The sequence below is a fragment of the Dicentrarchus labrax genome, unplaced genomic scaffold (assembly GCF_905237075.1).
Source record: "Dicentrarchus labrax unplaced genomic scaffold, dlabrax2021, whole genome shotgun sequence".
Taxonomy (NCBI): domain Eukaryota; kingdom Metazoa; phylum Chordata; class Actinopteri; family Moronidae; genus Dicentrarchus; species Dicentrarchus labrax.
In genome coordinates, this window is record NW_026136719.1 from 14,065,894 (window position 1) to 14,090,218 (window position 24,325).

Genomic DNA, 24,325 nt, shown 5'->3' on the forward strand with positions numbered 1-24,325 from the left:
TCTGGTTCTTTTTAAATATTCTGAATTACACTGGTTAACGATGTATATATACTTACACCAATTCACACAGAGCTGTGCATAACCATATACTGTACAGCACCCAAAATTATGATATGACACATATGTGATACGTGCATATGCATGTGCACACATACATGCAGATAGAAGAGACCGTAATTGTATGGATGGCAGCTGCAATCAGCGAAGAACTTCTTTGATAAAAGCCATTTATTCACCTTATCAGTCAGTTAGTTGCTTTACATGAGCAATCTATCCTCCATGTGTAAAAATATCTATCAGCTGATCCTTACAATGTGTAGCCTAACACTGGAATTAAAGGGCTACTCCACTGATTTTACATGTCAGGTTGTTTTAAGGTCTTAGGGGGTATATGTAAAAGTCAGCATTGGTTGGGACTGAAGACTACAAGTCTGAAAAAATCCGGAGGTGTGGAGGAAAGGACTGAGCTTACCTAACATGTGTAGCCCGCTCCTCATCTCTGCTTGAGGCTAGCAGCTCAAGGCTACAGTAGCCACTACAAGCATAACACACTAAAATCTCAGACTGAACTGTCAGCGGGTGAGTTGCATTGTGGGTAATGTAGGTGCCAGGTTTTGACAAGGAAGAAGAATGTGTATGTTTAAAAAGACAATATCTCTCGGCTCTTTAAAAAAAAAGAAAGCTGTCCATTATGAGTCTGACAATGTTATAGAAGTGCAATGCTAAATAGAGAACGCTAAAGAGTTAATGAAAAACAAAAAAGAAAAAACAAAGATGCTGCTTGGAGTATGTGCTTATTTGTATGCCACATCATATTCAAAGGTGTTTTTGTTTTGGTCAAATTTAACTTTGCTGCTCGTACACAGCCACCGCAAGGGTAAACGTGTCAGGCTGAGCATCTTTTCACAGCTATTTAAGTAAATCTTCAACTCTCGAACCTCTGAGGATTGTTTTGATATTATTTATTCTGTGTGTGGAACTGGGAAATCAATCTTGGCACCAACCACAATGGATATTTATCTTAATTTACCAGTTTTCTTTATTGCCACAGTGAAAATTGCTTCTTCCCATTTTCCTTGAGCAATAATGAAAATTTAGGAGTGCTGAGGGATGAAATGATGCCTTCATGATGCAAAGTTGTAGATTAAATATTTCAATAATTGAAGATTTCACTGATATCTTTATATGCTTATTGATCTATATTCATACAGTAATAAAATGGCTCATTGTTATTATTGTTCACATTGGATTATAACTGGCCAGTGTGTTTGTCATTGATAAGGACACTGAGTGTTATTGCTGTCGACACATTATTTTTCAGCTTATATGAATTTTAAACCTCTCTCTCTCTCTCTCTCTCTCTCTCTCTCTCTCTCTCTCTCTCACACACACACACACACACACACACACACACACACACACACGTATGCTTGTGATTAAGGGTGTCCAGGCCTGTCATTAGGCCGTGCGGTGTAGGGAAATGATGTCTCAGTAGACCTCCTGGAAAAGGCAGAGCAAGAGTTAAGACATTAATAGGCAGAGAAAAGCCATACAGCATCACTGTCTACCTCTGTGCTAGGACTGGCAAGATCAAAGGCTGACTCTGAGAGGGAGAGAGACAGGGGGAGAGAGAGAGAGAAGAAGAGGGGGGGGGTAAAGAAAGACAGCCAGATACATAGACACAGAGGAAGGGAGAGAAAAAGTCATCCAGCGTCAAGGAGACAGAGAGAATAGCAAGTTCTGAAAGCGCAGAAGGAACAGGGAGGCAGAAAAAATCGACAGGGAGGATAAATAGAAGACATTTCCCTTCTGCCACCTGCCTTATTGCTGACTTCAGATTATGCGCTGCATTGGCCTCGGTGTCACCTTCTGTACGCCTTGTGAAACCCTTGAAACAAGGCAGGCATTGAACTTGTCTGGTCAGCACCCTGACTACTGAGTCATGCTAATTGGAAATAAGCCTGCAGTGAACATGTTTCCATCAGGAAATGATGCAGCACCCATGGAGGGCAATGTCAGTCGGTTGGTCGGTCAGTTTAGCACTTTGGTCCAGACTGAAATATCTCAGTAATTACTAGGAGATTAGATTGCCATGAAATGCTCTATAGACATCCGTTAGGATGAATCCTAATGATTTTGTTCTTACTTTTCCTCTAGTACCACCATACGGTTCATGTTTTGGTTTTAAGTGAAATATCATGTCAACTATTGGATGAATTGCCAGGAAATATGGTACATTTGGACATTTATAACTTCTTCTCGCTTTTCATCTAGCACCAACATCAGGTTAACATTTAATTTCATCCAGTGCTTTAGTTTTTCACCAAATACCTGAAAAACTCACAGCACGATTGTGGCAGTACAACCTCATAGAGCTGTTCTTGTTTCATAACAGCTGAAAGTCTAAAGAAAGAAACATTCCCATATTTTTGGATGTTTGTGATGGATCAAATTTGCCAAAGAAGCACAGTTAATTACTATAGCACAGGTAGTATACTCAGTGTAATTGGATCAGTGCCGGTTCTCAAAGGCAAACTGCCCAAGTTTGATCAAAATAGAAATAACGGGTGTGAAAAATTGAGAGGAGCGAGATGACATCCTGGAACACTTTACAGCTGCACGCATTCTACTACAACTAGCTGAATATGAATAATACATATATTATCTGTAAGTGCTTATTTGCTTACATAAAATGTTATGAATAGACTATTGAATATCCAATCTTACCATTTTAAAGGTAGGCTCCAGGAGGGCTCTATTATTTCTCAATTACCTCAAACCACTTTGTGAATATGCTCTTTATTTGAGGAAGTGTCACTTCTTTGATTCTTTGAATAACATCCCCCCACTAATGTTTTTATGAAGTTTTAAACTGAAAGTATTGGTGTGAAATCTGTCTAGTTTTAATCAGCTCCCTCATACCTCTCCCGTCTGACTTCCTTTCCCCTTTTTTCCTCTGGGTGAAGAATCTATTATTTATGGTTTCCTTCACTCGAGAGTGTCCACTTCAACAAGGTTTGAAGTCTGCAGGTTTAACAGAAGTTAAGTAAAAATTGAGATGAGGCAACTCAATCTGGGTACACCGTTTCTGGAGGAACATTTTATTCTTCTGCACATGTACTGCAGGGATCCATGCAGGGGTCAAACAAGGGTTAACACATGGCTTGATTGTTGTTCCTTTAGGTAGGATCAAATTCACACGAACTGTAGCTATGGAGTTAATTAACATGAGAAGTATTGGAATGAGAGAGAGATTTTATTAAATAACTGTAAACTGATGAAGCATGGCAACATAAAGTTGAACTGAACCTGCAGTGGTCTGGGCACAGAGAGGGGTCAATTATCAAATGTTAAGAAGCAGAATCTTGTATTTATAATACTTCCTATTGCAAGGAAATGGCACACTTAAAATATAGCACTTCCAATTAAAACAGAAAATCATCTCAAATAAAACTGCATTAGTTTGGTGGAGCTATTTTTAAATCTTTGTGGTAAGTCAGTGTCAAGCCTCAATTTTTTTCAAGACTAATTATCAAGGTCTTTTAAATTAAAACGACATGATATTTAAACATTTAGCTTTCAAATCCGTGTTCATAATGTCTTTTTACATTGGGACCATGTCATTTTAATACCAATGCATATGTACAAAAATGCATGGGATGTGGCTATACAAGGACTGTCTGACAATGTCTTATTTATTTGTTATTGTCCTGGACAAGGTCAAAACTTGAGACTGGAATATTTGGGCTTTCAAGCCTCAGGTTACATCATGACATGGAATCAAATATTACAGCAGTCAAAGTTTCAATCAAGTCTGATTGAAGTCCAAGTGTGCAGCTCTGCAGGTCTGTCACTGGTCCTTGTCTGTCAGAAGGATCCTCACCGGGCCAGTCATGAAGATTGAATAAGCGTATGTGTCATTTTTCTTGTTTAATAAATGAAAAACTATATATATATATATATACTATTGCTTTTATTCTACAGGAAAGGCAGCATAAATAGACTTTTCCCCTAAAAATACAAATTCAGCATATTTCATAGAGGACAAAATTAAGTAATGATTCAGCAGGGGTCTGTTGGAATAGTTACTGTTTAAAGATCCAGTGTGTAACATTTAGGAGGGTCTATTGCCAGAAATTGAATATAATATTAATAGGTATGTTTTCATTAGTATATAATCACTTGATAATAAGAATTGTTATGTTTTTGTTACCTTAGAATGAGCCTTTTATATCTACAGATGCTGCAGGTTGCCTTCCATGGACGCCGTCATGTTGAACTTCCATGTTTCTACAGTAACCAGAAGCACTGGCTCTAGATAGGGCCATTCAAGTTTTTTGTGCGTGTCCCACTGTATTTCTCCTTTGTGCTTGGAAGGTGGGGGTGAAACGAGTGAGTTGCAATCTACAACTACAACACTATGCCGCTAAATCCTGCACACTGGTCTTTGAAGCAGTCACTATTCTAAAATAATTCATGTCCAGTTTTACTGATCTGCTGTTCCAATTTGCATTTAATTTGTGGAAAAATGATGACTTGATCCTTAAAACTGAAAAGACCTGGTAGTTCTCTCTCAAATCCAATTTTGCTGCAAGACTGTCCAAGGCTTTAGTTTTATATCTCCCGATCAATTCTGTCTTTTCCTCAAAGGATGAATGAACGTCCAGGCTGGGGTAATCTGTCCTGCCTTCAGTCTGTTAAGCCTGTGCTTTGTCTTCTCGTGCAGTAGTTATGGATGTCTCCTTCCCTGCTGCTGCTGAGGCTCACAGAGGTCCACAGGAGAAACAACAATACATCTCTTCTTGGTGTAGTTGATTTTAGATTAAAACTGTTGACAAGTTTTGAAGAAACTTGGATATACAGTTTTATCCAAGTTGCTTCTGCCCTCCAAGACACCTGTCACTCCATTATACCATCCTCTGAAATAGACCTAGATCACTGCCCTATCTGCTAAGTCTCTGAACAACAACAAAAAACAAAACAAAACCCAACTTTACTTCTCTGTACTCTCCGGTTTCTTTTGTAGTTGGAGTCTGTGTATGGCAGACAAACAGATGATAGGATGAAAATGTGTGTTCCGTTCCTTTTTCTTGAAGATGTTTCAGTTACACTCTGACTTTCACTCCTGTCCCCATTAATTTTCCTCTGGCGTTGTCTGTCTGCACTGACATTAATGGTACCTGATGTCTCCCCAGGTCATAAAACACATGAGAGGAATCTTTCTTTCTGTATCCAGTCAATCCTCACATAAAGCTTATTTTTCATGTGTTTCATGACACCAAAGCTCACAATTAAGTTGTACCGTCTCTGAAGTGCCACAGGTGGCGGTTTGAGATTTGATGCTAGTTCATCATATATCTGGCCAGAAGCAAAATGATGACTTGGGTAGCTTTTTATTTTAAATCATTTCATCCCATGTGTATGGTCGTCAGTAGGCCTAGTCTTAGTCCATAATGTCTTTCTCTCTCTTAGGGATCCAAGACTGCCAGCTTCAGATTTTCTTGGCAGGCTTGTTCATTTTCTTTGTAAGAGTGTGTGCTTGTCCATGTTTTTTTATTACACTACACGCTTATTATGGTAAAAATCTGTAGCCTAAGTAACAAAAATCAAGTTTTTGTGTGCACATGGACAAACAGTTTGACTTGACCTCTATAAAGATTCATTCTTTGCAGACTTTCTTCCCCTCAGAGATTAGCTGTGTAACAATCAATCAAGTGCAGCAATCCTGGTTACTCACTTCCACTGATGGAATATTGACAAATGAGGACGTTTGAAATGAATGATGGATACCCCAAATGGTACTAAATCTATAGACCCACTTGTTACCTGTCTGGCACATTCAGTGTCAAACATTTTTTACAAGTGGGAAAAAATATCAGTTTGACAGTGCGATTATTGTCTGGATTTTTGCAGCACAAATAATGAATCCGCTACATGTTTTACCTAAAATATAACCCACAAACATTAAGAATTCTTCACCAGTTACTGGGTTACTTCATCTGTCTGCTGTTTGGTGCTGAGCAGCTAGAGTACAGTGGGTTTCAGAGCTTCACAGCTGCCTGCTGCTGAGAACGGGGTTAATGAAAGCAGTGAGACCGAACCATACAGTACATTTACAAGCTGTGAGTGAGATTCAAAGGTGTAACATTAAGAAGGATATATTGGCAGAAACTATAAATTGTGTATAATCACCTGAATATAAGAATATACGTGTTTTTATTGAGCCCTACAGATGTCGAGGGTCGCCTTTCATATAGTCCACCAACACACTGACTCTAGATAGGGGCGTGTTTTGCAGCCAACGTAGTTTCTCCTTCGTGATCGGTAGAGGAGGGTGAAGTGAAGATCAGCTACACTGCTAGATGCCACGAAATCTGACATGACATGTATAGCTAACTGTGGTTTTTCTAAATTTCAAATCATTTCTCATGTTGTGTTTTCATCCCTTTGTACACCACTGAAATAGTAACGTAGTACATGTAAAGGGGTAAGAGAAGTCAGGACAGAGCTGAATGCATCCAGACTGAAAAATATGTCATTCTGGTTTAACAGAGCTCAGACAAGATTAGCCTGCTTAGCTAGTGTCCTCTGGCATTCAGAAACATATTTTGCTCCATATCTCTTTCTTATTCTATCTACTGTTTAACAATTTCTCCTCTATTTCCCCCTCCTCCTCCCCCTTTATTGTCAATGACTAGAGTTTTAATGATTACATCTGGCGGTGGCACAAATTAATTCCTGCCTCTCTGGCAAAAAGCTGTTCCCCACCTGATTATGCAAAGCAGGCCTACATTCTCTCCCTTTGAAGTGGAGGAAAAGCTGCTTAGAGATTCTCCCCTTGAGGAAACACTGCAATATGGGGAACATCAACAAACCAGAGTTCACACAAAGGTCAGCAACATGGTTAACCCCAATGAAGCCCCACTTCATCTCCACATCTCGTTACTTTTGAGTTGCGTCGTGGTGTAAGGATGCACTCGTATCAGAGACTGGAGCTACTTTTCAAAGACACGTAGAAGTGCAGCGAAAGTAGGACAGCCAATAAAAATAGCCATATAAATGCACCCAATAATGCTTGTGTCTATGGCCACGCAGAGGAGTTAGATGAAACCGGTGCGAGGCGCTTTCCTATTTCAGCAATCATGCCCTTGACAGTGTCTCATAGGCTCGCTCATAACCACCAGCCGTATATATTTGGGAGGAAGAAATAATGGTTTCCACACGTAACTGCCTTTGCAACAGCGTACTTTGTCGGTCTGTTATGTTCAAAAGGTAAAAATATGTGAATTCTTGAATGTTATTGTCTACAGTTACTTTCAAAACACCTTTGGCTTCCGGTCTGAGCAATCATAGCCTGATGACTGCCATGAAATAGTCTACTTCTCACTGAAGCGTGACACAAGAACAGTCTAGCCAGGTAATGAGCCACTATAAGAGATGATACTGGCTTCTCAATCATACTGAAGGGAGGTGAGATGACAGATGTAAGATTACTTATAGTGAGACTTACAGCACGCCTTAATTTAGAGTAGGTAAATGCAGAGAGGGAATGACAGGAATGAAGTTTATATACAGTATGTCTGAAAACATTTTCAATAGTATGGCAATTAGATATTTAAAAACAAACATATCAGGCAGAGTGTTAAGATAGAAAATTCAGTGATCGTTTAAGTCAAGAGATAATCAAACTTTAATGAGAGCAACCTGATTTACTGTCTTCAGGCTTGGACGATGGAGATGCTCTAGGTCTTGTAATGTCCTCTCTCATTCAGTATTTAGAAACTAAAGCTCACACTAACTTAAATAAAACCCTCAAGATAAGCACTCACTCCTAACACCAGAATAAAATGTGAATGATATTTCTGTTAGATTGTATATTTCAAGAAAATTGATAATACCATATATTACCAATTTTATTATACAACGTGGACACAGTGTTATTGATGTGAAGCAGTATAGTTCTTCTTTTTATTTCGTATTTTGTAATATTTTTATTTGTGATATTCTTTGTGTTTTGCACTACTACTGCCCTATTGCTTCTGTGTCAACCTGAATTTCTCCTAATAAATAAAGGAGTATCTTATCTTATCTTATCGTCCATGCCATAAACAATGTATAATACATAATAATAACAATAAACAATAAATAAAAAGGGGGTCGGTTGCAGAGGCTTAAAGAAAACAATTAAACCTGATTATTATTGATTTTCTTTGGTCTACTTAGGGGCAGTGGAAAAAAGTTGTCAACACAACATTGACTTATAAGCATCTCTTTAGCTGATATGTTAAACTAGTGAAGTCGTGTTTCTGGCCACCTGGTGACACCAACATTTACTCTCTTTAAGTTCTGTTTTGGTCACCACCAAGTCGTGTGGAAAATATCTGGCTCTTCAGCTGCTAAATTCTTCACTTAGAAAGTTTTCACTGAAAAGAGCTGCCTGCTGTGGCCGAAATCACGGTACGAGAGCAGCAAGAGTGAGCGAAAACAGTAAAGTTGTGGGAAGGACAGATAAACAATGAGATAAACTTTATAAGGCTCAGGGACCTGCGGATTCAGGTGATAATTCTATGTAAGTTCATCACTACGAGCAACTCCTTTCACACTGTCACATTGTTATCACAGTCATTTTATTCATTGTTATTATAAATATATAAATTTCAGCTGCTTTAAATGAAAGTCTTTCTTTGACTCAGATCATTGAAGGTCAGTGAATCACTGAATGATGTGAGTGTTGTTGTTTCTCCGCCTGCATGTGGTGACACTGACATGTTTACATCTACCTGTCTCCCGAAATTGGCACTGTGCAGAGTTTGCAGTGCACGAAAGGTGAATTAGCAAGTTTGTTTGTGTGAGTGGGTTATAAGCCAGTTCCAAGGGATCCTGTGCATCTTATAAAACCCACAGGTAACAAACGACATACCAAGGAAATGTGTATATTTAGCCATTTGTTTTCACATATCTTTTCAGCACAGGATGATACAGACTATTTCCTCCTTCTAATCCGAGACAGAAACATGGGTCCCCAGGTCTTGCCAGGCTGAGGAACCACTAAAATGCCGAGTCTGTGGTGATAAGAGGACACATTGCCATTCTGTGGCTGCGGGGATGGCTTGTGAAGTGTCTGTCCATGACCAGGGTGAGCAGGACTAAATGCAAAGTATTTTGATAAAGGAATGGCAATCTCCTCCCACAGGTCTTCGGGTTCAGCCTCAGGACAGTCATTCAGCACCGTCTCAACCACGGCGTAGTTCTCAGAGCTGGACATTGTGCAAGTGGAATAGACCACGACACCCCCTGGACGCACCGCAGACAGTGCAGACCTGCAGGGAGAAGACAAATATTGCGCCTTGTGACAAGGGGCTAAATGACCATTTCAAACACTGCTGCAAAGCTGCATAATATTAAGTTGTATTAAGTAATTGTCACCCCGTATATACTTTAGGTCTCCCATTTACACGTCGAGTTTCTCCTCCCTCAACACACTAAATAATTTGCTATTTTTGCAATTTCACCATATATAGAACTCTCTTGGTTATTTTCTGTTCCTTCACATGGTAAAGAGCTGATTTACTTTTTTAAAAATAATTTATACTATATAAATTGCCAGTCAAACTAATGTAATTGCACTTTATAGCACTGTTTGTAATTGTGATTAATTAAACTACATTTTCATTCACTATTTACATTTTTCTTGTGTTTTGCTGTTCTTATTTTGTGTATAACTTATAACACAGGCAAATATTTTATAATTCCTCATCTGCTTAATTACAATGTTTGGACACATTGCTGGCATTTATTTTCGCTTGGGGATAGGGCTTACCTAAGCAGTTGAGCCTGGAGCATAGGCAGCCTGGCTCTTTCCTGTAGTCTCTGTTCCCCCTGCTGGCCGCTGCAAGAATACAACCAGGTCCTGTCATTAGAGCACGGAGCATCGACTAAAACCTGCAACAGAGAGAGAAAGAAATGTGAGCAGTTCAGAGTCTGAGTCAGAGAGTTCAAGAGTGTAATAGCAGTGAGAGACGGTAAGGGTGAAAGAAGAAAAGCAAGAAGGTAAGAAAATTAAAAGAGCCTAATGAAACTAAAAGCAGATGAAAAGAGTATGTGTTATATTTTCCCTACACCAGGAGATAAGAGACAAATTATGGTGACTGATGACCTCAGTCCTCGATGAAAATTTTACAAAGCCATATCATTACCACAATACGGCTTGAATCTGTGCAGTCTGTTTGCACCACTCTATTGCCTTTCAGTCATTGTTCACACTGTCTTACTCTCAACCTTTTCATTCCGTGCTTCTGTCCCTTTTTTTTCAATATTTTGCTCCATTATCAGTCACTTTGATTCCTTCCAGCCATTTGTCTGCCTCTTCTTTTCTCCTGTTTTGAATAAACGGTTTTCTTCTTTTCCGCTGGGCTTATTAGCTTTTGTTCAAAGGCTCACTGTTCTCATTCATTTTAAACCACGGCCTTGAAAGAGAAGTGCGACACCTGAATTGGTTGGACACTGCAGAAACATTTAATCACACGCTGCCAAAAACATGACTCTCCCCACCTTGTCATATGTCCCTGCTTCTCTTTGCCCAAAAGACCGTCCATCCTGTGCAGACACAATCACTCTGCTGTTTAGTGAGTGAGGCACAAAAGACTCCAGAGTTTTGGCCAGCCAGTCCCGTCTGTGTGGGTCTGGTTCATTACAGCAGATAAGTGCTGGAACACAACAAAGGGCAGAGTTAGTTATTACCAGTATTCAATGCAAACAGGCTATTCACAGCAGACATAAAAAATCCTCAGATTTGAGTGCAACAAAAGAACACTTTTAATATTTAAATCCAATTTTCAATAAAATAATTTTATGAAAAGCTATCCTAGAAAAGGTAAATTGGTGTTCTGTCAACATCCCTTTACTAGTACAGTAAGTTATGATTTGTGGTCATTTTAATCTAATTAAGAATAAGCATTAATATTTATTAATAGTAAATTGGGCAAAATGATACAGGGACATATGACAATGTTTAAAAGTAAACATTCTGAATTATTTAAACTGAAAAGTTTGCATTATAAAATGCCAGTATTTAACATTTTATTTTAAGTTATAACTTGATGTATACATTAAGCAGTGCACCCTAAACACAATCTTTTACCTCTTTGCATGACAAAAATCCAATAAAAGTTTGCAAATTCCATTTAAAGTACTTGTTTACCTGGGGTGGCACACTGAAATATGGCTATGGCTTTGCCCCCAGGAGCAGAGCAAAGATCCAAAACCTTCTCCCCATCTCTGACTTGTAAAGCCAGCACTGGAAGCAGGGAGGCAGCATTCAGAAGGTAATACTGCTTCAGCTGGCCAGGCCTGTGAGCCTGAGAGGGAAACCGCAGTGGATACGGGTGGATGTAACATTGTAATGAAGGACAGGCCAAACTGAGTGCCTCGGATTGAAGGTCCCGACCGAGTGCATGAGAGGGGCTTTCAGGTTGGACGTAGGAGTCATTAGGGGAGCACTTAGAGATGTATTGAGGTGGCAACAGTGAGTCTTTCCTTGCCTGGTGTTTAGAAATTAAAATTGTCGAGGGGCCATTACAAAGCAATGTGGAGACATTTGTTTGTGGCAGCAATAAGGAAAAACCCTGGGATTGGAGGGTCTGTGTGATGTCTGTCACAGTGCTGAAGCGGTTGAGCATGACCCCATACTGCCAAGAGTGACGGTCCAGGAGCACTGCCCTGCAAGAGAGTAAAGCAATCCCAATTAAGGAAGGGTACACATACTGTCTGTGTGTAGGCTGCAATAAATATTTCAGACACAATTTACCTTGCAGATGGCCACAAGTCTCCAAGTTCCTGACTGTACTGCTGGTCAAAGTGATCCAGTACTGGTTGACACGAAGATCTTTTCTTTTTGTGCAATTTTGTGACCTGTTACAAACAGACTGTAGTGAAAATGCTGTCTAGAGATAAATCCTGGAGAGGCACGAAATAAGACAGCAATCGTAGAGTAAACTCTGACTGCCCCTCAGTTAATTTCATGGGGACATTTGCTGATTCAAAGCTGTGTGTTGTTTTCATGTTAAAATCTTTTAGACCTAAATCGACACAGTATTAAGAGTAAATATCAAGTAAAGATTGACCAAAATAAAAAAGTATAGTTATTAGTCAATAACAATTCAAGTCTAGAAATTCTAATTTTGGGGTTAATAGTTCATTGAGTAAAACCCCTAGAAGAGTAATATATACCTTCTAGTTTAAGGTGGATTTTCCCGTCATACTCCTGGACCTGGCTTTAATAAATGCTGTGTATGTCTTATACAAGCACTACCCCTGGTGGATAATGAGTGTAAAATCCATCCTGTTAGGAATTAATGCAGGCATAATGAGTTGCAGACCTTACATGGCTAAAATCTGACTGTACATGACAGATCCATAAACCATGCCAGATTAAATAGCCATGGTTTTCATATAATACAGTATTTCTATTGACCTTATGCGGCCAGTGCCTTTTGTTGTTTGTGCCATTTCCAGTTGCTGTTTGTGGCTGCAGTAAACACAAGTTAAAAGATGATTTTAACTTTGTTGGTCTGGAAGCTGATGATTCAGGGCTGCACAAAATGGTAAAAAAAAATCATGTCGCCATTATTTTGATAGATATTGCGACTATATGATTCACTATTAGAGGGGATGATGGATTTTCACTGAAATCCTATACAAATCATGATGTTGTCACATCTGATAAGGTCTGGGTACCAAACAAACAAATTAACTTACATCTGGGCAACAAGTTTTGTAGATCTCTGTAGAACTACAGTACTTATATATAATGCAGCTCTATCTCACATTTTACCTTAATCAAAATAGTGCAGCTTCTACGGATATTGCTTTTGGCCATATTGCGATTTCAATCATATTCTAATTAATTGTGCAGCCCCAATATTATTGATAACATAATTTGGAATACTTAAGTTTCTCACACAGTATCCATGCAATGGGAAATTGGACTGTGGGTAATAACTGACCAAGTAAGTCCCCACAGTGATTGTGTTTTGGATGAAGAAATATTTGATTGTGCTTTGAAGGGCCAGACCATTAACAGTGGGGCCACACTCAAAGATCTTCTGTAATGATAGTATAGTGTTCAAAATGAAAATGGTCCACTACTATACTGACATATTTCTACCATGTATTGCAACGTTTGCACATCTGATAAAGTGATGAACAAGAAAACATACAGTTTGCATATCTTAGCTGTATATTATCCAGATTCTCCTGTATTTGTTTACCTGCTTATTCCGGGCTCCTTTTCGCTCGTTCAGTAGTGAAACAGCATCGGGACCAGAGTGGCAGCTACACAGCCACAGACACCACAGTGGGGTCCTCCACGTACTGTTAAACGGGAGTATTGAGAACATGTATTTAGACATTAGGTTCTCTATTTTTACTACATAACTTTACTTATATTCACAACTGTTCTGTTTCTTTCATAAGTCATGAAGCTCCGGTACGCATACTGTATTCAAATCCGTCCGGCCGGAACTCTGACTGTATTCCTTTAGTTCCGCCTAACAAACCGCCCTGCTGACTATCTTGTGAGTATTCGGGTATTAATTATGTGATAAGTGTATCAGTGTACCATTCCTTGATGCCTCTTCAAAACAATGACTGTAAGAGGTGCTAACTGGATAAGGAAGCAATGTGACAGTTTGTTTAAGATATGTTTATTGATTATATAGTTATATTGTTATAAATACCAGGTAATACAAGGCCAGAATCGCCGATATCGATGCTTTTCATGATTAAATGCGGTGTCAAATGGGCTTTTCCAATGTGTTGTTGCATTTTTGTATTACCGTAAGATGAAAGTGCAAAGATAAATGAGTTAGGGTGTGTGGCGTGTTGTTTGAGTGCACACAACATGACAGCAGCAGTGGAGAAGAAAAGTGCACATGCATTTAACTTAAATGTGTTCATGACAACAGGACGTTGTTTGCACAGACAGTTCCACTCTGATGAAATACAAATAGGTATCATTCCCATGGGAAAGTGAAATGGGAAATGTTTTTTTTTTCCCTGGGGTGACACCTGCGATTCAGGTAAAGGAGTCATATTATACCCTATTTCAACAAGTTAACCTAGTTCCCTGGTGTCCTAACGTAATGTCTGTCACATGCTTTGGTCAAAATACCGTAAGGATGAAGCACAATAGCAGTTCAATCACCCTGCAAGAACAGCCCTGTTCTGAGCGCTCTGGTTTTGAGTGCCTGTTTCTTTAAATGCAAATGAGACACAGGCAATCCACCCACTGTTGTCACGCTACCATGGCAACAGTTGAACGTGAACCCTGGGAGAAAGATGACAGCTGGAAGAAACCAACCATATGTTTGAACCAGAGTCAGACCCTGAACAAGAAGGAGCTAGCGAAGAAGTTGTTCAATGTAGACTGCAACAAGACGTTTCTGAATGGTGAGTTATGAGCTTTATTTTATTTTTTCTCCTGTCTGTTCTCTGGCTCCACTCTTCTCTTCTTCCCTACAATTTGCTGGAAATGTTGTTTCCACTATAGGTCAACACTTTCAGGCAGATAGAGAACATCTCTGGGATCATAGCAATACTATATGAAGAACAGCTGCTGGGAAACTGGTGAAATAAAGGTTTGACATTTTCTCTTTAGGTTTACGTAGGGAACACTATGTGAATGAATTGTGGAGTAACATACACATTGCATCATTACACGTGCAAACTCTAATTTAGGGAATTAGCTAGTCAGATTTAGTTTGGTCTGTGTAAAGGCAATTCAGAGATTTCTCTCTAAACCGTAACATGTTAGAAAATAGCTGCTGAAAACTGTGGACCCAGTAAAAAAATCCTAAACCCAGTTTTTATGGCTTTATGCACTGGCACCACACTTCACATACTATCCCTAACACTAGAACACTATACAAATGTGCATTAGCATCGGTGGTTGTCCTGTGTTTGCGAGTTGTTAAAAGAGTTGTGGTTACTAGCTACAGTATTTGCTATCGAGCTACAGTATTCCTTCAATGTCCTGCAAATGCATCTTTCCTGGATGTCAGAAACTGACCATCATGTTGGGTCTATTCGAGCTTTAAAGAGACATATCACAAGCGATATTAAAACTTGAGCTGTGGCTGTTATGGGACTGTGCTATTCTTTATTCCGGTTTTAATTTTTCTACATTTTGTGTAGCATTTCCTCTTTTTTTTTTTGCTTTAGTTTTAGTCTGAATCTCAGTCAATGCACAAACATAACCCAAACCTAAATAAACCCATTACCATTTACTATTAACAAATGTACAAATACACATGATGAATTACAGGTTTTACTTCTGTTATTGGTTGCATGTTGTTAACAAAAACATTTGACTAAATATACAATAAAATGGCAAAGCAATCATTAAAAATGATTTGGGTTTGCCAGTTTCATACATCAGTGTGTTCACAATCTCTTAAGAGACACCAATGAACAAGAATGGGCATCATGATAGGTTGAAATCATTGTACAATTCAAGGGAACCTTAAACTGCACAGTCTTGTTAACATTGTGATGTATCCCTTTACAGTAAAATGCTCACTGGTTTACATGGCAAACAGAATAAGGAATGCAACCATCAAACAGAAAAGACCCATAGCTTCAGACAGAGCAAAGCCCAAGATGGCGTAAGAGAACAGCTGCTGCTTCAGAGATGGGTTCCTGTTGAGAAAGAGAGAGGCAGCTGAGACAAATTGGAGGTACAAAGTGTTAAATGTACAACTGCCAAGACATTTCAATGAGCAGACAATCCTAACATCTTCCAAGGTTCCCCGTTAAGGACTTGATACTTGTGACCAAATCATTTTTTCAGTAATTGTAAGGCATAAAAGCAGCATAAACCCTTGAAAATGTTTAATAATTCTCTTAATACATTTTTACACCCAAAGGCTGCATTACATTCATTTAAATGTAAATTAATAATATATTGACCCTGTAAACATTTGGAATCAAGCCTGTTAGTTTAATGGCTATTGCTATTAAAAAACAACCATCTAATGAAGAAGAACCACAACTTTAAAATCATCTTTCCAACAAACTAAACAGATATTAACTGACAGGTTTATCTGACAGCGCTGACAGACCATGATGGGCAACAGCCCCTCCTTGGAAGATAAATACAAATAGTTCTAAAACAACAGGTGATGTGTTTAATCTACCTGGCATATCCGATAATAAGGCTACCGAACACCGTTCCAATTCCAGCTCCAGATCCAGCCACTCCCACAGTGGCAGCTCCTGCTCCAATGAACTTTGCAGCAGTGTCGATGTCACGGCTCACAGCACTAGTCTGGAACCCCCGCACTGCCACCTGCTGCTGGGAGGCTAAAATACTCTGTGGTGCCAGGAGTGAAGCAGTCTGAAATACAGAAATAAAGTCAGGTTGGTACAAAACAAAACAGCACCAACACGTTTTTTTTTATTTCTTTGTTTTTTTTAATTTTTTACAAACAATGATATTAAAGATGCAATCAGTGATATTTGTTATAATGCAAGGGTATAAAGCTGCGAAGGATTCTGTAAAACAAGCCCCAAGTCACCCATCTACACAAAACATGCAGAATAATTTGCCCATGTTATTCCATATGAGAAGACAGCACACCAGGACATAATGGTGTCTTTTGTAGTTTGTTTTTATGAAAAATAAAAATGATTCAAATTGTTAAAATAGTATTTTAGGCCATATTGCCAGCCCTATCTTGAACCTTACCTTGAAATTTAACATTTTTGAAATGTACTTAAAATGCATTAGGAAGTTTCAAATATCTTTTATTATTCGAGTCCCTCTTTGTATGTGAGAAATTAGGTAATGAGAACAGCAAATGAGATTAATGGAATTGAGAAAGCTTCAAAGTGCCTCTCTGTGGACAATCAAAATCAATAAAATCATAAGTCATAAGTATCAGTACATATAGCAGCTTACCTCTGCTTTCCTGGCATCTGAGACTACTGCTGCAGAGAGTGGTCTGTACAGAGCCCGAGATCCAGCACGGACCTGATCCAAGTAAAGAAAAAAAAAAAGTCTTTGAGTGAACATCTGTCTGTGTATCTTTCAATTTGCTCAGAATACACATACTCTGCTCAAAAGCATGCCACCTCACCTACAATGACATTTGGCTTGTAGTAGATTTGGCAAACTACAGCTAAAATCCAGCAGTGGCTACACCAACAGAGACCTATTAAAGTGTTGTTTTGGATTAATTCTGCTCAAACAGCTCAATTATTCAACTTGGAATATGGCTGCTTCTCAATATTATATATCCATTATAAAGACTATATTAACTTCAAAGGGTGGATAAACTGTTTCACACGTGGATTTAATGCATATATTGAGCTTAACCCTCATATTGTTCAAAGCTAGGACGCCCTTGCAATGTGTGAACACCGGCTGACTTTGGCAGAGGGTCACAGACGGCTACATAGCTGCCTGCCAGTGTTAGCAGGCTACATTAAAGCAGCTGGTTGTTTGTCCTGAACACAGAATGACAGCTTCTTCTTCTTTCTTTCTTTCTTTCTTTCTTTTACAAACTACAGCACACAGGACAAGTACATGTAACTGCTATCTCCATTCATTCACGTTAAGACTCACCAGAGAGGGCGTGGAGACGAACTTAGCACAGGCATACATTACGAAGGGACTTAGCGGTCAGGTCAACCAAAGGAGCTGGCGTTGATTCAGTGTCTGCGATCTGTAACAAAAAACAAGACGTGAAACACAACAATGGACACCTTGAGTTAGCTGACAGTGTCACTGGGTCGCTGAATAGTAAAGTACAAAGCGTGCAAAGTGAAATGGACCCACACGAGTAAGGTCAAGATTAGCTGCAAGCCGAGCAATGTCGCTAAAACACAAGCGAGTCGAAAAAGATCAGACGACGTCGGCAGTGCGGTGGTCAAAAAGAGCTACAGAGACACCGAGTTACGCACAAGTGTCACGTTTATATGTTTAACACAAGCACAGTTTGTGGCGGAGGAGGTTAGCTCTCACCGTTTGTAGTAGAGGTCGAAGACGCAAGAGGCATACGCGTGCGCAGTGTCACCGTAAGAGGAGGACTTCCGGTTTCCTGATGTGGGCGCTTCTCTACCCAGCCCAGATGGGGACAGCAGGTTTAAAGGACCCTTTGCTGTCACTGCCTGCAAACGGAATGTATTCCTCCATACAGATAAAGTGGACAAATGATCAAAATATAGACTTATATAATTATATCCGGTATACCAGAGCCTAAAGCCTCCAAAATTACCCAAACGTTGAATCAACATTATCAAGAAAATGTGATTCACAAAGCTAATTTACTGTCTATTTGTCAAATAGCCTGCAGAAAGGGTTAGTTAGTAATTAACTAAATATGACTATGAGCTAAATAGGCTGTCAGGCTAAAATCTACATCTATATCATTGTATTTATAATGGCCATTAGGTAATTCACCTCATTTGTATTTATCTTCCAAGGAGGGGATGTTGCCCATCATGGTCTGTCAGCGCTGTCAGATAAACCTGTCAGTTAATATCTGTTTAGTTTGTTGGAAAGATGATTTTAAAGTTGTGGTTCTTCTTCATTAGATGGTTGTTTTTTAATAGCAATAGCCATTAAACTAACAGGCTTGATTCCAAATGTTTACATGGTCAATAAATTATTAATTTACATTTAAATGAATGTAATGCAGCCTTTGGGTGTAAAAATGTATTAAGAGAATTATTAAACATTTTCAAGGGTTTATGCTGCTTTTATGCCTTACAATTACTGATAAAATGATTTGGTCACAAGTATCAAGTCCTTAACGGGGAACCTTGGAAGATGTTAGGATTGTCTGCTCATTGAAATGTCTTGGCAGTTGTACATTTAACACTTTGTACCTCCAATTTGTCTCAGCTGCCTCTCTCTTTCTCAACAGGAACCCATCTCTGAAGCAGCAGCTGTTCTCTTACGCCATCTTGGGCTTTGCTCTGTCTGAAGCTATGGGTCTTTTCTGTTTGATGGTTGCATTCCTTATTCTGTTTGCCATGTAAACCAGTGAGCATTTTACTGTAAAGGGATACATCACAATGTTAACAAGACTGTGCAGTTTAAGGTTCCCTTGAATTGTACAATGATTTCAACCTATCGTGATGCCCATTCTTGTTGATTGGTGTCTCTTAAGAGATTGTGAACACAGAGAATAATTTGCAGCAGCAGAAGCAGTCCTATTTACTCTGGCTGAATGTGAATATTTAAAGCTGTTATCTGCCTTGACTGTCACATCCAGTAAGGCAGATGTGCTTTATATGTACCAGTCACACATTTAAATTATTTTACAAATAAAATGCCAAAGATGCCAACACAGATTTTGCAGTGTCACTAACTTTGACATTGCACTTTGGGAACACTCACATTGAAGGTGGCCTACATTAGAAGTGATCATTGAACTGCAAATAAACCGAGTAAGCCCTTATGATATTTACCTTTTATACAAACATTTATATTCTGTTGAGAAATCGAGTAATGTTTGACCCAAATCTGATCTAATGTTGGAAAGTGTGTGGTCAGAATTTTTACATACTCTGAGTAATAGTATTAGTATTTAGGCAAAAATATTTGTATAAGTATTTCAATAAGCTACTCAGGTCTGAATAATATGTGGACCCAAGGGAAAAAACATATTCTTAAGACAGATTCAGATTTTCACTTGATCCAGATTTGCACCAAAAAACAAAAACAGAAAAAAAGAAGATATTCTGGGAAAAATATTACATTCAGAAGAAATTACATCAAAAGCATAAAATACAACACACATAACATGATTATTTGTTGTTTATTATCGTATTGTTGATCTATTCATATTTCCGCCATAGGGACAAAGCAGAAAATACAATATTATGTTGGACACACCTACGCCATCTAAAGCCACAAGGGGGCTGCAACACATCATACAGTACTATGATATAAACAGGAAAATGACATTCTGCCTGTAGCAACTCATGTTGTAGATTAAATTGTGTGCGAGAAAATAAATGTAAAATATACTGGATGCAAGATTAAATATAAAAACACATGCAGAAGCAAAACAAAGAAACCTGATTCAGGCTTCATTTGGACAGTATAACGAGATTGCCTCAGTTTGTGTTTTACGCAGATATTTTCAATGTAAAGCATTTTCCATTGTTTAGGGAAGGCGTGGATCAGTAAAACCAGACATTATTGCATAGGTCAGGTTTTTCTGCTATGAAGAATTACAACTGCAAATGCAAGGAGTTATGGACTGCAGCCTTCATTTTTCAGAGAGTAAGGTTGTGGGTGGAAAGCGAGGGGTGCATGATCAATGAACGCCACCGTGCCTAGAATGTTTATGTGTTTACAGCATTTTCACAGCCAGATTTAGAATTCAGTTGTGATGTTGGCCTAGGTTGCACAGACTAGATAACAAATATTTCACATATTATAGGCTAATTCTCCCCCCTGTGCATTGATATTCCTTAATTGTAGCAATGACCTCCACCTTGCAGTGACCATGAACCTCAAAACTAATAATCAATTTAACCAAGATAGGCGATCAAATCTGCATAAAAGCATTCATCTGGTCTACGGATTGCGCTCCATGACAATACACCTTAACATCTTTCACCATGTAGACATCCTTCCACCATCTCTAAATTTATCTCTCTAAAATTGATATTAAATATTTATATCACTCCAGCTTTAAGTGGGCTTCCCCTCTTCAAGGATTCATCTTTGGCCGCCCCCTCAGAGGTAAGCTCTCCATTTGGCGAAGCGGAAGGGAGATTCCTCAGCTCTTCCAGTCATACCCCCTCCACTGTATGATGTTACCGTTACGCACCACTATAATAAGAGGAGACGTGATTCTCCGGGGCGAATCCCTGCCGACGTCACTCCCAGTCCCATATAAATAGACTGAGCACCGACTCTGATCAGACTCAAGCAAAACGGCTTTTTCGGGCTACAACAACTCTTCAAACCAAGGATTATTGGATTGCCTTCGTTCGATTTAATTCCCAGCACCGAGTAAGTGTCTTTAACAATGATGATACATTTTAAAATGTAGTTTTATTCTGTGTTTTTATGTTGAGTAGAGTTGGATAAACATGTGGTCTGGACATTTCAGAAACCCTAATAGATGTTTTAATTTTACAACATGACTTACAATTATGTTAAAATATGGCTTTATCCTCCAGTGCATCCCTGTACAGACTTCTACACGTTTCTTTTATGCCTCTTTAAATGTGATTGGACGTAAGAGCACCAATTTACGCGTGTCACATCTATCTCCAGATCATCGGTACAAACACAATGACTCTCAACAAGGGTGACAAATTGCGGAACATGGACAAGAGAAGAGGCAGCATGCCGTTCCCCATGAATCTACCAAACCTACACCGGAGAAGCATGCCCGTGGACGACCGGGACCTGCGCGCCACGATGCCACAGACTGGGCAGACCGACGAGCTGTCGAACCTCCTGCGCTGTACGTCCTACTCCCCGACCGAGCAGCACCGAGGAAGCTGCGCGTCGGACTCCTCCGACTCCGTGATCTCCACCGGCAGCGAAGCGGAGTCCCAGGTGTACAAGGTGGTTCTCCTCGGGGAGAACGGCGTTGGCAAGTCCAGCCTGGCGCGCGTCTTTGGAGGAGTTGAGGATGCTGGTCACGATTGCGATGAAGCAGGTAAATGGTGATGCTGAGGATGAGTCATCAACCTATAGCAACCCACACATACACTTGAGATTTCCATTGCCTATGAGAGTGCAGGTGATAATTTGGACTGTCAGAGGTTAATACTGAACAATACACTATACAGTTATGTTACCAATTTATGCTTGAATATACAAGGTTCAATTAATAAAATGCACTTATGAGATATTAAGCATTAACAAACAGGAGGCTGCTTTCTACTTTTTGAATAATCCCAACCTTAACCTCTAAAAAGAAACAACGCTCAAACATGAAAACACATTTAAAAATAATGAAGAAGTGGATTATTTTATAAGCTCTCGAATTCAGATTTATGTTTATCTATGACTACAGTCATAAAGTTTGGCTGATGGATTAGAAAAACAACAGTGTTCTTATTTCTGCACGCAGGAGTGTACATGCATTGATTATTGCTATTTCCATCAACAATGAGGCACCAGCCCTGCCCTCAGTAGTACAGCTGTCAGAAACACATCCAATAGCATAATGTGAAGGGGAAATATAAAAGGCCAGCGCTGGCTTGATCACAGGCTGTGATCAACTTTCTTCTTCAATGTGCAGACTACAGAAGAAAAAGAATGTGCTAGAACCAGTGTGAAGAAGAGCAACAACACACACTGACAACAAACACAACTGTTCAGATAAGATATGCTTTGCTCCTCTCTGTCAGTGTGTAACATAATATTTCTTTTTTTTTTCTCTTCAGGAAACACTTATGACAGATCTATCGTGGTGGATGAAGAAGAGGCATCAATTGTGTTGTATGACATCTGGGAGCAGGTGAGTTATTTATTATTTGTCCATCTACATTGATTCATGGATATTACATTAGTGAAAGATGGAATCAGCCATGTATGATGCTAATCTCACTCTGTTTCTTTCCTGAAGGATAACAGCCAGTGGCTGAAGGAACAGTGCATGAGGATGGGAGACGCCTACATCATCGTGTATTCAGTGACAGACAAATCAAGCTTTGAGAAGGCGTCAGAGCTGCGTATTCAGCTGCGCCGGGCCAGGCAGTCAGAGAACATTCCCATCATCCTCGTGGGCAACAAGAGTGACCTGGTGCGGTCCAGAGAGGTGTCTGTAGATGGTAAGTCAGTATGATTAGCTAACATTTGAAACTTAAATATGCCACAGACAGTTTTAAGCTTAGGGGGTAGTGGGTTGTGAAATTTGGTTACTTTATAAAAATATAATATTTATCATTTGAAGCTTAAAAGCTATTCTTGAAGCTATTTGTGATCAAATCTGACAGAACTGGCTGGGCTTGACTGGCTTTTGTAAGGTCAGGTCACATTTCTCACTTGACTGCTCAGGTTCAATCTCGGCCTACTGCAAACTACAGCTACGTGCCACAGTTCTAAAACTACTATCACTTAGTGCTAATTTATGCTATCTAGGGATACCATTTAAAATCTACCCCTACCTTATTGTGTTCTTAATGTACTGTCTATTAAAAGTACTAATTCTACTTTCTCCTCATGTTCCTTTATTGCAGAGGGAAGTGCCTGCGCAGTGGTATTCGACTGCAAATTCATTGAGACATCTGCCTCCCTTCACCACAATGTGCAGGACCTATTTGAGGGCATAGTCAGACAGATCCGCTTGAGGAAAGACAGCAAGGAGGAGAATGCACGGCGCATGGCCAACTGCAGGCGTAGGGAGAGCATCGGCAAGAAGGCTAAACGGTTTCTTGGCCGCATGGTTGCACGCAAGAACAAGAAGATGGCTTTTAGGCAGAAGTCAAAGTCCTGCCATGACCTAACAGTTCTCTGAGGAACAAATGGGACAGACAGACATTTTTTCTTTGGCCTGTGAAGACCAGACGCTGTGTGTGTTTTAACACTAACCCTAAAGGACTAATAGAGCTGTACAGAAATATATTTTTATTTTCTAGACACCAACCAAAAGCAAAGAAAGGACTTAATTAATTAAAATGATATCATTATCATGATAATGGTGATAACCTGCATGAAGCTTTTCATTTTTTTCTGTTTGCCTTAAACATGTTCATAATGTGATCAGTATGTATGAAAAATCCACAAAGGATTGTTATTTCTAATGAGTTGCAAAGATTGCCTTGCTGTTGGGTTATTGTTGTGCTCCTTTCCCGGAGGGGATAGATGTATATATTATAACATGAATGATGCTGAATGTGACATACATCTCATTATCCTAAAAGACACGGTACAGGATCACAATACAAGGTCATCTGGAGTTATACTTACTTGAAACGTGGTACGCAGGTTCGTGCCTCGGCCAAGTTACTGAGGATAAATCAAAGATGAGAGAAAACTTCTGCTATTCTATATTGTTCCATAACACTGAATTCAGGTTGTGAATGTATGAGTAAAGCAATAAGTTATATTATTCTTGTGAACCTTGACATCATTTGGAAATTCTTTGTTTACGTTGATTTCATTTTTCAATAAAATATAAAATCAAATCAATCAAATATTCTCTGTCCTTTTTCCTAAAGTATTCAACAGAATGCAGCAGAAAATAAGTAGATGTTGTTCAGATGATTTACATCCTCATGGATATTCATTTGATTTTATCAGTTAAATGGAACCTCACTGGCCATTGGTTTTCACAGGAAGGAAACA

General features: G+C 39.2%; 4 protein-coding genes across 9 annotated transcripts in view; 2 read left to right on the top strand and 2 right to left on the bottom strand.

The window, feature by feature from the left end:
• Window positions 1–7,500: 7,500 nt before the first annotated feature.
• On the bottom strand, window positions 7,501–14,299 carry nsun3 (NOP2/Sun RNA methyltransferase 3). Its single transcript, XM_051379851.1, has 6 exons — window positions 13,269–14,299; window positions 11,807–11,910; window positions 11,201–11,718; window positions 10,552–10,706; window positions 9,821–9,942; window positions 7,501–9,320 (listed from the first exon to the last, which is right to left on the bottom strand). The coding sequence occupies exons 1-6, from the start codon at window positions 13,407–13,409 to the stop codon at window positions 8,984–8,986; spliced, it is 1,377 nt and encodes a 458-aa protein (XP_051235811.1). The 5' UTR covers window positions 13,410–14,299; the 3' UTR covers window positions 7,501–8,983.
• A 19-nt stretch (window positions 14,300–14,318) lies between these two features.
• cdh16 (cadherin 16, KSP-cadherin) overlaps window positions 14,319–24,325 on the top strand; it is a 35,413-nt gene continuing 25,406 nt past the window's right edge. For 3 of the 6 annotated variants that reach the window (XM_051379838.1, XM_051379840.1, XM_051379843.1), the window contains exon 1: window positions 14,334–14,636. In XM_051379838.1, coding sequence (XP_051235798.1) covers window positions 14,601–14,636 — 36 coding nt within the window. In that variant the 5' untranslated portion in view covers window positions 14,334–14,600. Of the gene's footprint in view, window positions 14,637–24,325 lie in introns of all 6 variants that reach the window. The other 3 variants (XM_051379839.1, XM_051379842.1, XM_051379841.1) reach the window with 3 other exon arrangements.
• LOC127351882 (ATP synthase F(0) complex subunit C3, mitochondrial) lies at window positions 15,313–18,114 on the bottom strand. Its single transcript, XM_051379859.1, has 5 exons — window positions 18,023–18,114; window positions 17,624–17,723; window positions 16,958–17,029; window positions 16,194–16,393; window positions 15,313–15,696 (listed from the first exon to the last, which is right to left on the bottom strand). Exons 2-5 carry the CDS (start codon window positions 17,660–17,662, stop codon window positions 15,582–15,584), a joined length of 426 nt encoding a protein of 141 aa, XP_051235819.1. The 5' UTR covers window positions 17,663–17,723; window positions 18,023–18,114; the 3' UTR covers window positions 15,313–15,581.
• Window positions 18,801–24,174, top strand: rrad (Ras-related associated with diabetes). The gene is made up of 5 exons (XM_051379852.1): window positions 18,801–21,031; window positions 21,299–21,689; window positions 22,423–22,496; window positions 22,605–22,809; window positions 23,218–24,174. Exons 2-5 carry the CDS (start codon window positions 21,317–21,319, stop codon window positions 23,493–23,495), a joined length of 930 nt encoding a protein of 309 aa, XP_051235812.1. The 5' UTR covers window positions 18,801–21,031; window positions 21,299–21,316; the 3' UTR covers window positions 23,496–24,174.

Bases quoted from the DNA above. Each gene is read 5' to 3' on its own strand.
- LOC127351882 (XM_051379859.1), bottom strand. From the start codon at position 17,662: ATGTATGCCTGTGCTAAGTTCGTCTCCACGCCCTCTCTG. The intron at 17,030-17,623 runs GTGAGTCTTAAC...TACTTGGATCAG, and splicing joins TCGTCTCCACGCCCTCTCTG to GTCCGTGCTGGATCTCGGGC. The intron at 15,697-16,193 runs GTAGATTAAACA...CTTTCTCAACAG, and splicing joins CTTATTATCGGATATGCCAG to GAACCCATCTCTGAAGCAGC.
- nsun3 (XM_051379851.1), bottom strand. From the start codon at position 13,409: ATGTCTAAATACATGTTCTCAATACTCCCGTTTAACAGTACGTGGAGG. The intron at 11,719-11,806 runs GTAAATTGTGTC...ACTCTCTTGCAG, and splicing joins GACTTGTGGCCATCTGCAAG to GGCAGTGCTCCTGGACCGTC. The intron at 10,707-11,200 runs GTAAACAAGTAC...GTTGTGTTCCAG, and splicing joins ATTTCAGTGTGCCACCCCAG to CACTTATCTGCTGTAATGAA.
- rrad (XM_051379852.1), top strand. From the start codon at position 21,317: ATGACTCTCAACAAGGGTGACAAATTGCGGAACATGGACAAGAGAAGA. The intron at 21,690-22,422 runs GTAAATGGTGAT...TTTTCTCTTCAG, and splicing joins TCACGATTGCGATGAAGCAG to GAAACACTTATGACAGATCT. The intron at 22,497-22,604 runs GTGAGTTATTTA...TCTTTCCTGAAG, and splicing joins TGTATGACATCTGGGAGCAG to GATAACAGCCAGTGGCTGAA.